This window comes from Nesoenas mayeri, assembly GCF_963082525.1.
Source record: "Nesoenas mayeri genome assembly, chromosome: 2".
Taxonomy (NCBI): domain Eukaryota; kingdom Metazoa; phylum Chordata; class Aves; order Columbiformes; family Columbidae; genus Nesoenas; species Nesoenas mayeri.
This window is the reverse complement of record NC_137543.1, coordinates 128,536,614-128,549,197: the sequence shown is the minus strand read 5'-3', so window position 1 is coordinate 128,549,197 and position 12,584 is coordinate 128,536,614. Positions and strand designations below refer to the sequence as shown.

Here is a 12,584-nt window from a genome sequence, read left to right as displayed (position 1 = left end):
TCCACAAAATTGCAATAATTACCCAATAACCTTCATAGCAAATATTATTATTGAAAAGACATTTTTTGGGGGGAGGAGGATATAGGAAAATTCCTTATGCGTGCTATAAGGCAAAATCCTTGCAAATTTTACACTCTCTCTATGTCAGATTTGATATTGTTTGTGCGTGCAGCTACAGGAACATGTGATTCCGATGGTCCATGAGTATTTGCCTTCCAGAGAGACATTAGTGAGGATGCTTTAGTTTGAAAGGGATAATATTTTCAAAGATGACCAGGCGTCTGTGGGAGCTGTATTTTTGCACTCTGGCTAGCAACTCTAGCAACAAATTGGGGAGATTTTCAGGGAAGAAAAGAGAAAGAGCTAAGAAAGCAAAGCGATGTCTTAACTTAGTCAGGAGATTTATTTATGTCTGCATTTAATGCGTTAAATCTGTATTTGCGGGGAGGGAAAAGGCATTGCTCCAGTATCCAGGGTTTGAAATCGAAACCTCCTGATCCGCCCCTCCTGATCTGTTCCATTCAATTTCCCGTGGAGCAGATTGCAAACCCCTCTATTGTCATCCTTCCACAGATACATACTTATTAAAAGTAACGAAATGGCAGAATAATAATTTCCCTGTAATGTTCTGCAATTAGGGCGCTTGCAGGGCTTAGAGAAGGCTGCAGAGCTGTAATTTACGGATGACTTTCCATCGGATTGTTGTACTTCTGATTTAGAGAAAGTTATGCCTTGCAAAGTCACTAGTTACACACATTAAGAGAATTGCCTAATCTTTAATTGGCCTCACGCTTAGACATGACACACTACACTCAAGTATTCCTTTCAAAGGATTAGGTAAACTATATTTCAAATAGCAGAACGCTACTTGCCATGCCTAAAGTAAAACAAACTCGCACGCACTAATCCCCCAAACACAGTAGAAAAACAATATGCACAGATAAGACCTCTCTCCTGATTCCCAGCGATTATTGCCCGTTACATTTCCCCTCAGAAAACAATTAGGACCTGGGAATATTTTGGTAGAGCTCAGCAGTCTGGGGTCGTTCGAATTTCAAATTTCAAGATTAGAAAATCTTATTGCGTTTCTGGATTTGAATGGTTTCAGCTGCTTAGGACAGGAAAGGGCCAGAAATATGGAGAAGCTGTCATTTCTAGGTAACTTTCTTTTGTTGTTAGGAGCTTCTTGCAGTATAGGTGGGGTTACATGCTTGTGGGTTTGAGGATATTTTTATTTTCCGTAGTTCTTGAGTTTCTGTACACTGCTTTACGTGGAATATGTTCCAGAAGCCACATTCGAAAATGTGAAAAACACATAGTAGCAAATATTTTCGCTCTAGACAATGAAAAACTACAATCCGCAATGATATCCAGGTTTCTAAAGTATTAGTCGAACGAGTGTGCGTGTATGTTTGTATATTCATCAGATAATTCAAATATTGCAGTTTTGTTGAATATTGAGTAATCGCGATGGTTTGTGTCTAGTATAATTGCCGTTTACAAGGGAAGAATTTTCATTGGAAAAGGACCCGTATATAAAAGAAACCCAAACTTTTAAAGGATTTTCAGACCTATGCCTCAAACTATAAAATTTTATGGTATATAATATTATATAATATAATACAATACGTGCCTATCATATATAACCTTCTGGTATTCCTATTGACGAAGATGTGACACCCAGTATACTATAAAATCTCCAGCTGTTTATTACGGAAATGATTTGCAAATGTGCATTGGGATATGCACTTTTAAAGCCTCTGCAATTTTTTAATGTAAAGTATATGCATATGTGTTTGTTTAGTGTTCGTAGGAAGATACACAGACACAAAGGCTTCAGACTCCATTTATCTTACACAGGGAGTTGAATCTAAATTATTAAATATTTGTAAAACTGTGAGATCTTTGAGCTGAGTCAACTTATATACTACATTTTCTTTAATCTTAAAGGAAAATAAATTAGAAATAAGTATCAGTATGCAATGTGAAGACCTCGCAGAGGTACACAACAGCCTTATCCTCCTGTACCTCTGCGCCTTTCTCTCATTTTTGCTCGCAGTAGCACATACAGTCTAAACCACAACCTTCAAACAGGATAGCACCAGCAAAATAAAACAAAGCCCATTTCCCAGCTCGCATCAAACCACCTTGTTCTTTTGCAAACCCGAGTTTATAACACATGAAAGAAAACAGCACAATACGCTGAATCTCTGCTACACCAAACCTAATCAGAGAAAGAGATACTCACTGCTGGTTATACTTTTTTTTTGTTTTTTCGAGGTAACTTTCAAACCTCTTCCTTAGCCCCCAACTAGTCAGTCTGCACCCCCTGAGATCACTCACATAAGTAACAGCTCAAAGGATAAGCATCAGGCCTTATTGCTACCCACAGAAAGAGAGTCCCTTTCACCCTTTCATTCAGGTCCTGGAAATTCAAAGACTAAAGTTAAATCCGGCCATAAAGTTTATTGCTGAGTAATCACACTCTAGTGAGAACAGTCCACTTAAATAAAAAGAATGTTGAAGTAAACACGCAGCTGGGGCCTACCCCACAATGGCAGCCAACAATATAAGGCAGAGAGGGAGAACAGAGCTAGGGGGATATTTACAATCTTCAATAAACCAAGCCCGTATTTCATAATTTGCAGCACTCTAATGACCTGTAGTCTCTTGTATTAATGCTACAAGTTACAGTCAATTGGTTCGCTTAAAAAAAAAAAAAGTCAATGGAAAGTATATATGTATACACACGTACACACCCTTTGTATACATTAATACACCGATATTAGACATACTTATGCATGTGCACGGCTTTATACGAGCATACACATCGATTTGTACATGCACGCACGCACGCACATAGTTTAAATATACATATATTTATGCAATTACATAGAGGAGCTGGGAAAAAGTTACAGCAATGCGCATCCCCAAAACACATCACACGCTCACAGATGGACATGTACACATAGCTAAAGCTTTCTGCACAACCCAACACAGAAATTGGAATCTTAAGCGCTCCAGTACAGCCTGTGCCATTTTAATACTAGTTCTGATGTGCAACATCTTTCACCAATCCAAAGATTATTACCACATCAGCACGCCTCCAACTCTATCATGCCTACATAAGACACTGCCCAGATAATATCAAGCCCTATCTATTTTGTTTTCCCTTTTTAAATCGCCTGCAGTAACTACTCTTTGCTAAACAAAACCTCTCCAAACTTGGAGAGTCTATTGGAGCAAAGGAAGTAATTATCTTCTGCGGTAGTCAAAGTGATTAAAGCTAGGCCCCAAAATCCATCTCTGCCAAAGTCGCTTATTGTGGTTTACTTTGATTTGATCGTTAAAATAGAGAGCTCGCTGCTGCGAGTGAAGGGATGGGGTGGATTTGCAGCGCAACCTGGATCATTAGTGGTTGATCCTGCCTCTAGGGCTCGGTGGGACCGTCCTGAAAAGCTCCAGGCGGAGAGGAAGGGAAAGAGAAAGAGAAAGGAAGAAAGAGAGAGAGAGGCGAGAGGCAGCCAGAGCGAGCGGGAGCCTCGGCTTCCCCACTGTACAAATAAACTTTAAGGAACTTGTGCACAAAACTTACCTTTGACTTGCAAGGAGCCATTTTTCATACAGTATTGAGAACTTGTGGTTTGGATACTTCTGTCCCTAAACCTGACAATTAGAATGGCCAGGAGGCACACGTAGCCTGCAAAAGAGTCAAATGAAGTCCAGCGTCAGTGAGATTATATGTTATGTGGTATATAATGTTGGATGTCAACTCCCCAAAACCATAAAACTTACTTTAATGGCACCACGTGACTTTTTATAGCCAGTGAGCCTATCTGTCTGTGCTATGGATGATTTTACGATCTAATTCATAGACAAAACCCTATTCATTTGGCACCCAAATGTCATATAGCCGGAACTGGAGCTTATAAAGTTTACTGTTTTATAACTTTTAAGGGAAGGCATCAATGTAACCAGTCAGTAAATGTGCAAATCTTTAGTTGCTCTTAGAAGCTCAGAAGAGTTAACCATTCAAGCTCTGATGGGGTAAGTAACATTACGTTTATAGCAAACTAATTGTAGCGAGGAAAACCAAAAATTTTTAAAGGGTGAAAAGTGGGAATGTGGCTAGCGAGGGTTACTAATAGGCGCAGAGAGCTCAGACGTGGCTGTCCTGCAAATATACTTAATGAAACCACAGGATAAATTCTAGAGCGATGCAAACACATCTTAGAGTTCGCAGCGTGTTTTAACAAAGCACCTTTTTTTTTTTTTTTTCCCCAACCATCAGCAAACAGCTAACAGTTGATTCACTCACAAAGGGTGTTGATTGTGGTCCTACCATGCAGTTTTCCTCCTAGCGAGAAATCAGTGGGGAAGAACTTACGGTCAAACTTTCAATTAAAAATACTGGTAGCGGACAACCGCAGCATCTACCATTCGTAACGTGCAGCAGGAGCCAGGTAAAATATTATTATATACTCTGCACGTTTGATTTTTTGGTTGGTTTTTTTTTTTTTTTTTTTTTGGTTTTTTTTTTTTTTTAAAGGCAAACCAAGAAGCACAACTTCTTGCTTTGCACAAACCAGATCACGAAAACTTTACAATAGAAAGTTTATTTTTTTGTTGATTTCCAGTCAGTTTTTTTAAAAACAAATACAAAAAAAAAAAAAAGCTGATCACAGTTTGCTCAAACAGCCAGACTTTGACTATATTTGTAACTTTGTTCACAAAAAACATACATCACAGAAGCTGCGCTTAATAAGAGCCACTTCTAAGAGTTCGTGCAAAGAGTCATATACAAAGGCACAGCAAGGACATACTGCTTGGAATCACAGTTTTCGTCACAGATTCACTATTCACTACACGTAGGACAAGTTCAGTTGATTTCATCATTTCACCTCTACAACAGCATTAATTACACAGGAATTATATAGGTAGTTTGAATAAAAATATTTTTAACAGCTTGGAGCTATACAGACATTAACACTTGACCACACATGCACAGTTAAGCAGGTTGAGTGCAACACATAACATTTGTACTAAACCGGGGGAGGGTTTCTTTCTCTCTCTCTTTTTTTTTTTTAACCTTTTTTTTTGTTCTTTTTTGTTTAGTTTTGTTTTGTTTTAACAGTTACTTCAAGTAACACAGCTCGCTTCATATAAATAAGTTAAAACATCTATTATTTTTTTCAAGACAAAGCCATTCAAGACAAAGAAATGTACGATAAAAGCAGATCTACTTATACACGCGAGAGAATGGTAATAAACAGGCTCATGATTAAAAGATGAATAAGGGCGACAATAACAGGGTTTCTTCACAGAAGTAACACAAGGAAGTTTTAGAAAGTCAACTTAGTACTGACATGAGACGCAGGGTCAGCTAATACTGCTCAGTACTTTTAATTGATCAAACGCTTAGGGACGGAATGCCCCTCCTGCAGCTGCCATGCTCATACTTTTCAGCTTATTATCCTTTTTCCATTTCATTCTCCTGTTTTGGAACCAGATCTTTATTTGTCTCTCTGAGAGGCAAAGAGCATGTGCTATTTCAATCCTTCTTCTGCGGGTCAGGTATCTATTGAAGTGAAATTCCTTTTCCAGCTCCAAGGTCTGATAGCGGGTGTAAGCAGTCCGAGCCCTTTTCCCTTCTGGTCCCCCTATGTTGTCTGGAAGAGAAAAGTACATGATTTAGATTCTCAGCAGCCACTCCGAGCCTTCGTGTCTTATTGCAGCTACTATGGACCAGGACCGTTATTCTCAGTCCTTCTTGGTTCTGTTTCTGGTTTGGATAAACGCTCAACAAGTTTCCCCCTCCAGACCATTTTAGGAACGATTTGGGGGAGGGGGATTTGGTGGTCTCGGTAAGTTTTCGCTTGGATTTGGGGTTCGATTTTTAAAATTGATTTATTCGGGGTTTTTTAAGGCTATCTTCCCCCACCTCTCCCTTAGATAAGCCGGTTTGTAGCATGCCTCTGCTGCTGGCTAGTTTTCAGGGCTGGGAGAGAAAAGCTGAAGCATGCAGCCCTTTCCCACGGCTGAGCTGGGGAAGGCTCTGGGAAGCAGCGAGCCCCCGGTCGCTCCCCCAGCAGCAAGGACAGGGCAGGTACCCGGGGCTGAAAGTTGCTCCGCTTCCCTGCGCCCCTCAAGCTCGTTCCCCCGGAGTTTGGGGCCACTGTCCCCCCTCCCCCACGGCTTCCCAGCAGTGAAAACTGCCCCCTTCGCCCTCTCCTATTCTCTTTTTAATATGGCTCGGCAAAATAAATGGGGTCAGCCGCGCCGTTCCCGCTGGAGGATTCCCCTTGCAGAGGAGAGCCGGGAGCAGCCTCGGCTCCCGATCCTCCTTCGGAAAGGCTCTTTCTGCTCCCCCGCTGCCCGCCGGGGCCGGCGCTGGGAGCCGGGCGGGCTGGGTTTTTGGGGCCGGGAGGTTTTCTCTTTTGGGGGAGGACTTGCCCGGAGAAGAGAGCATACTTCCCTGCGAGCAGAGTTATGCTGTTCGCAGAGGCTGCCCGTTCTCACGCCCTCCTCTCCCCCTTTCCCCCTCTCCCCGACCTTGCTCGGCGCAGCCACCCGGTTTACATTAAATCCTCCTTTTCCTCCAGAGAAATAAAGAAAGAACAGGGTATTTGCTTTACCATGACTTATGTGCAGTTTTCGCATCCAGGGGTAGATCTGGGGCTGTGAAGGCTGGGCTGTGCTTTGGTCGGTCGGGGCACTTGCCTGCTCGCTGCTTGCTGGAGTGTCTTCCTCAGTCCCAGACGAGGTGCCAACCCCGTCTCTGCTGATGTGCGTGTTGCTGCTGGAATTGGACGAAGTGCTGGTGGAGTTGGCGAGGGAGTTTTTCACCCCGTGGTGACTCTCGCTGACAGGCGAACCGGCCACGGCGGTGCAGGGCAGAGGGTCAGGGGGAGGCGAGTGGGAAGCCGTCGCGGACTGGTTGTACCTGGGCTCTGTCGAGGCAGAGGTGGTGTTGGCCGGGTAACTGCGGGGTCTCTCATTGGCACCAAAGTGGGTGGAAGCAGAGCGCCCGACGCTGAGGTCCATGCCATTGTAGCCGTATCCGTACCTGCCGGAGTGCATGCTGGCGGAGTCCCTGTATTGCTCGCTCACCGAGCTGTGATCTCCATAATTATGTAACTGGTAGTCCGGGCCATTTGGATAGCGACCGCAAAATGAGTTTACAAAATAAGAGCTCATTTGTTTTTTGATATGTGTGCTTGATTTGTGGCTCTTGGTCGTTTTGTGCGTCTATAGCACCCTTGCACAATTTATGATGAATTATGGAAATGACTGGGACATGTACTTGGTTCCCTCCTACGTAGGCACCCAAATATGGGGTACGGCTTCACATCACGTGCTTTTGTTGTCCAGTCGTAAATCCTGCCTGATGACCTCTAGAGGTAAACTCGTGCACTGGTGGGGGAGCTGGGAGGGCGCGGGCGGCCCGGGGCGCGCCGCCGCTGCGCGCCGCCGCCGCCACCGCCCGCCCGTCCGCCGGCCTCCAGCGCCACCCGCTGGCGGCGCGGGGGATGGCGGTGGCTCCGCGGGGTCGGCCCGGGGTGACGGCCCCCGACGGTGGCGCGGAGCGGCGCGGAGACGCGCGGAGCGGGGAGCGCCGTCACTGCGCCCGGCGCCACCGCCGCCACCAGCGGCACCGGGAGCGGGCAGAGAGGCGGCGGGGTCGGCCGGGTTCGTTCCGCTGGCCCGGCTGCCCGAGAGCCCTGTGTGCTACGCTTTGTGCCCGTTGTCTGCTCCGGGCGAGGCTTATTTACACCAGTTGACAAACCCTACATGATACCTTCTCGGATGCTGGCAACGCTTATGTTCATTTTATAGATTTTTTGTTTAATTTTTTTTTTTTGTCCCCCCTTTTTTTCCGTACCAGAGGTTTCGAGAGACACCCGGGTCCTGCCGATCTGCAATGGCAGGTAGCTATAGAAGATAAAAATCGTGCAACATTTTTCCTACTAGGGGGTCAAATTCCAGGCGGCTTTACGGCCGCTGTTATTTTTCCGCATCTCGGAAAAAGCATAAAAATTTCAAAATAAAGAAAAAAGAAACACAACCACAAACTCTAAATGCAGCGGTAGCCATTTTGCATTAGTATTTTCTAGATTTGGCTTTTAAAATATTTAGAGCAGTAGCCCAAAATGTGCTGCCTTCCAAACAATAGAGCCTTGATGCGTATACAAGTGTATTTGTACATAGTTTCACACGCACACTCACGCACACACAATATAATATAGAGATATATAACCTATATATTAGTCAATATTTTCGCTGCGCTTATTTTCCTTATACAGAACGCGAAGTGGAAACATTTTATGGCAGCTACTTTTATTTAGATTATCTATCTTTTAATTTTTTTTTTTCCCCAGTGCTAAGAAATGAGAGTGCGAATTAAGATACCACAAAAACGGGGTAGAAGATCCCCGGGTTAATATGTCAGACACATTTTTTTAAATAAACAAAGAAAAAGAAGATGAAAGATTGACCCAATCCCATGAAGCCCCAAGAAATGTAGTCCATAATTCAAAGCCCCTTCGGTGTAGAGCTGCGCTCACCGAAACCTCAGTGTAGGCTCAAGGGGAAACACAGAAATTCGCCCGCTTCTAAACCTCTTCCCTCGCTTCCTCTGAAGTTTAACGCCGAGTTTTTCCTTTAGTACTAGTAGTGCAGATTAGGCAGTTTAGCGGCATTTTTAAAAAAATCTCCCTGCAATTCATCTTCGCTTTAACTGCAAGTTTATACCTAGGGCTTTACACAACGATTTTTTTTAACGATTTATCTTCTTTTTGCTATTTAAATATCTTACACATGCGTAAAACTTTTTTTCCTCCCCTGCAGACCATAAGCTACCAAACACAGCATAACGACACAGCCCGACGTAGCAGGAGCTAACAAAAATATAAACCTAAGATTTTCTAAAATCCTTCGTATTTCTGCAATATGAACAATTCTAATTAAAAAAAAAAAAATAAAATCACTCGCTTATCTATTCTCACACAAGCACACCAGGGACACTCACCCACATAGAGATGCTCACCTCAAATGTTTAAAAATCTGGGCCATTTCTATACTAGTTTTAAGCAATGCCATCTGCACTTTGGAGAGGTCGTTATATACATACATGCCTGTAGCTCGAAAGCTAGGACTTCCACATATATTAGAGTTATAGATGATTGCAAATGTACATATTTTAACCAAGCCTTTTGGGAATTAATAGACTGTGACAAACCTATCAGATTTTAGTAGCAGAAGGAACACAAGGTAAATAATAATAGTAATAGTAAGCGCTAAGGAAAGGCCTGGTAACGTTTATTAAATGTGGTTCTACTCCCCTGACTTTTCCTCTGTTTCTTCGCTGCTGGGCTGTGTGGAATTTATGAATTTGTTTTCCTTTTTCCATTTCATCCGCCTGTTTTGAAACCATATTTTAATCTGGCGTTCAGTAAGGCAGAGAGCGTTTGCAATCTCAATACGTCGTCTTCGGGTTAAGTATCTGTTAAAATGAAATTCCTTCTCTAACTCTAGCGTTTGGTATCTGGTGTAAGTTTGCCTCCCTCGTCTCCCATGAGTTCCATATACTGTACCTGTAGAAGTAAAGACAAAATGATCGCATTGGACAGGGCCCAGTGATTTCATACCAGAAAGAACGGTTAGTATATTCTGCCTCCTTTTGCAGGCACGATCACGGGGCGGCGTGGGGGGGGGAGCTGTTGGGGGAGGTGGGCTGCTCTGGTTTCCTGGAGGTTCCCCCCCCTCTTTTTCCTTTTCTCGTGCCTGACTAGATGTAAATACGGATGTGCAGCGGGCTTAGGGTGGTGGGGTGACTAGGATATAAAGAGGCTTTAATGTAGACCTAGCGAAAGTGAAGTAGGTAGCACCCGTGTGAATCGCTAAGCAGTGGCTTTCCTCTGCATATTGAGAGCCTGTGTGCGCGCACATACATACACACGTGTGCGATCCGGGGAGCCTGCACGCATGTGTATGTGTGTGCAGGCATATGCGAGTGTGTTTACACAAACACACTCTATTGCCATGGCTGTGACTACAGAGGGTCTGTAATTTAAGTATAATTATAGACATCAGCTAAAGATCATAGAAGAGCCTTTGCCATTTGCTCCGGAATTTATTGCCCTCGAATGCAAAGCAGCATTAGAATGGTCTTGCTAAAACTTTAACTTTCCAAAAAATAAATTAGACCCACAGTCCAGTAAACATAAACTCGGGAGGAGGGGAGTCATTAGCAAACTCTGGAAGTAAACGTCTTAATATGGGATTATCAAATATAAGTGCCACCCCAATACAACCCTCCCCCACCCCCCCAGCACCACTCCTGGACAGAATAGTTCAATTATGTGAAGTTCACTTGTAAGTCAGAGAAAATCGGCGGTGCCATGGAAGTGCGCCCACGGCTCCAGAAACGTGCTCTCAATATCCAATACTTACAGGCTAATGAGCTGGGGGAGGGGGGTGAGGAGGAACGTGCCACAAATGCATAGGATCCTCAGTACAGAGGGCATATTCCCTGCATCACTCTCTGACAAGGAAGTGGAGGAGAAGCTTTGGGGTGGCTTTAGGAACGTGGCAAAACTGCTCTGCTCCTTTTTTACTCCTTTTTTTTTTTTTTTTTTTGGTTCCTAAGGATTCCTCAGTAACTTTCACCAGTGAATTCACAAGCTAGGGTCTCGGCCACCGTTCCCAGGGTGCCAATGTGCCAGGTCTAAAATAACCTGGGAAGGTGTCACGTTACACATTGCCCTGAAGGAACCGTGTCCCTCCAGAAGCCTGGACATTGTCTAAGAACCAAACAAACAAACAAAAAATTCTTCAGGAAAGAAACTTTTCCTTCCTTCTCCCCACCCCCCCTCCTTGATTGCATCGAAATGCCTTACCAGCGCAGGAGTTCATCCTCTGCATCCAGGGGTAAACAGGGCTCGTGTACTTCCGGTCGGTGCCTTCGTCATTTACAATTTTGGCTTGCACTCCGCTGGATTTGTACTGTTGATCAGGAGAAAAATGCAGGTAGTCCCCGGGCCCTCTCTGTTTGCCACTGCCAGAGGGAGAGGCGCTACTAATTTCCTTGTCCGAATAAAAACAAGAGGCTCCGTACTCATAGGAAGCCCGATTGCAAGCAATGACGGTGTTGGACTGTTGGTAGAAACAAGGTGAGGTGTAAGTCTTGTCCTGCAGGCTGCTTGCCCCGTACGAAGCCGGAAAATGCCTGAGAGCATCGTAGCCCGCCGGGTAAAGGGGGATCTGCCCGAGGAAAGAGTCTTGGCCCCCGGGCAGGCTTCCCGGGAAAGTGGGATTCACGAAATAGGAACTCATTTGCTCTCCCCCTCTCCCGGACCGTGATTTGTTGTGTATTAGTACATCTGGCGATAACTATTAGGAGTCATCGAAGTGGTTTGTTTCTGGATGGCCGAGCGCCAAAAGCGACAGCAGAAAATAGGAGCAGCTGACGGCGGGGCGGCCAATGGGAGCGCGCGCGGCGCCCGCTCCCCCGGGGCCGCCGCCACCGCGCCGCCAACTTACCGGCAGCCCCGGCCCCTCCGCGCCGCCCCGCGCAGCCCCGCGCAACGCCGCGCAACCACGCGGGGACCGGCCGCGCCCCCGGGGCGGCACCGCCCCCTCCGGAGGAACAATATTCCAATAATAAGAAAAGTAATATTATTAATAATAGTAATAATTCCCTGCAGAAGCAGGCAGAGCGGGCAGAGTGACAGTGGCGGACGGGTCACCCCCCCCGCCCCGGCCGCTGGAGGTGTGTGTAGGGGGGCGACCTTAAAAGTTGGCGGCCCCACGACAGGCGCGTCTGCCCCGAGGGAGCTGCGCAACCCCGTGGGCAGGGCGGGGCGAGCCGCCCCCGGCTCTTCGACGGAAGAGGCAGTGGAGGATGCTGCGGAGGGAAAGTTTGGAGCGGAGTGAGCACGTGAAATGGGGAGCGGAGAGCCGCGCAGCGCGGAGGGGGGGCGCTCCGGCCTCTCCATTTTCCCACCGCGATGCCATAACCGCATCCAGACGTGAAGCTGACGCTTCCCTTCGGAGCTCGGGGACCCTGCCCCGGCGCCGAACCCAGCTTTTGTGAGAGAGGTTAACATGTCCTGCGCGGAAGAGATCTCGTATCTTAATGAACATACCCATAATTACCGCGGAGGTTGTGGCTGGGGCAGGAAACGGTGGCCCTTCTGGGGAGGGGGATTTTTCTTTTGCACCAAGTGCCCGAGAAGGCCCCCGGAAGAGCTGGGTGGACTCCCGGCGCCCCACGAGCAGCTCAGATAAAGTTCCACGTGTCTCTTCTCCCCAAGTCCCCCCCGCCAGAATCGAGACGAGGGAATCAAACATTCAAATTCGAAAACGAGCCAGTAAGACTATTCCTAATTAATACAGCCCTGCTAATGAGTCAGCAGAAGCCAATCGGTTTCGTTGTTGCTCCGAACGATTTGACTAAACGGGGATGTGTGTCTTTAAGAGGGGAAAAAATACATGAAACAAACATTTTCACCTTCATTTTTCAACATGGCAGTTACCCCTTAGCGGAAATATAATTCTTGGCTCAGGGCAGGGACAGTAACAGT

General features: G+C 45.7%; 2 protein-coding genes across 2 annotated transcripts in view; both read right to left on the bottom strand.

The window, feature by feature from the left end:
• Positions 1 to 4,142: 4,142 nt before the first annotated feature.
• HOXA5 (homeobox A5) lies at positions 4,143 to 7,197 on the bottom strand (the record flags this gene model as incomplete). The annotated part of the gene is made up of 2 exons (XM_080340402.1): positions 4,143 to 5,669; positions 6,636 to 7,197. 2 exons carry the CDS (start codon positions 7,195 to 7,197, stop codon positions 5,419 to 5,421), a joined length of 813 nt encoding a protein of 270 aa, XP_080196528.1. The 3' UTR covers positions 4,143 to 5,418.
• A 2,136-nt stretch (positions 7,198 to 9,333) lies between these two features.
• Positions 9,334 to 12,584, bottom strand: part of HOXA6 (homeobox A6) — a gene marked incomplete at both ends in the record, with an annotated part of 5,908 nt that continues 2,657 nt past the window's right edge. Inside the window, 2 exons of the mRNA XM_080340578.1 lie at positions 9,334 to 9,593; positions 10,899 to 11,156. Coding sequence (XP_080196704.1) covers positions 9,334 to 9,593; positions 10,899 to 11,156 — 518 coding nt within the window. The remainder of the gene's footprint in view (positions 9,594 to 10,898; positions 11,157 to 12,584) is intronic.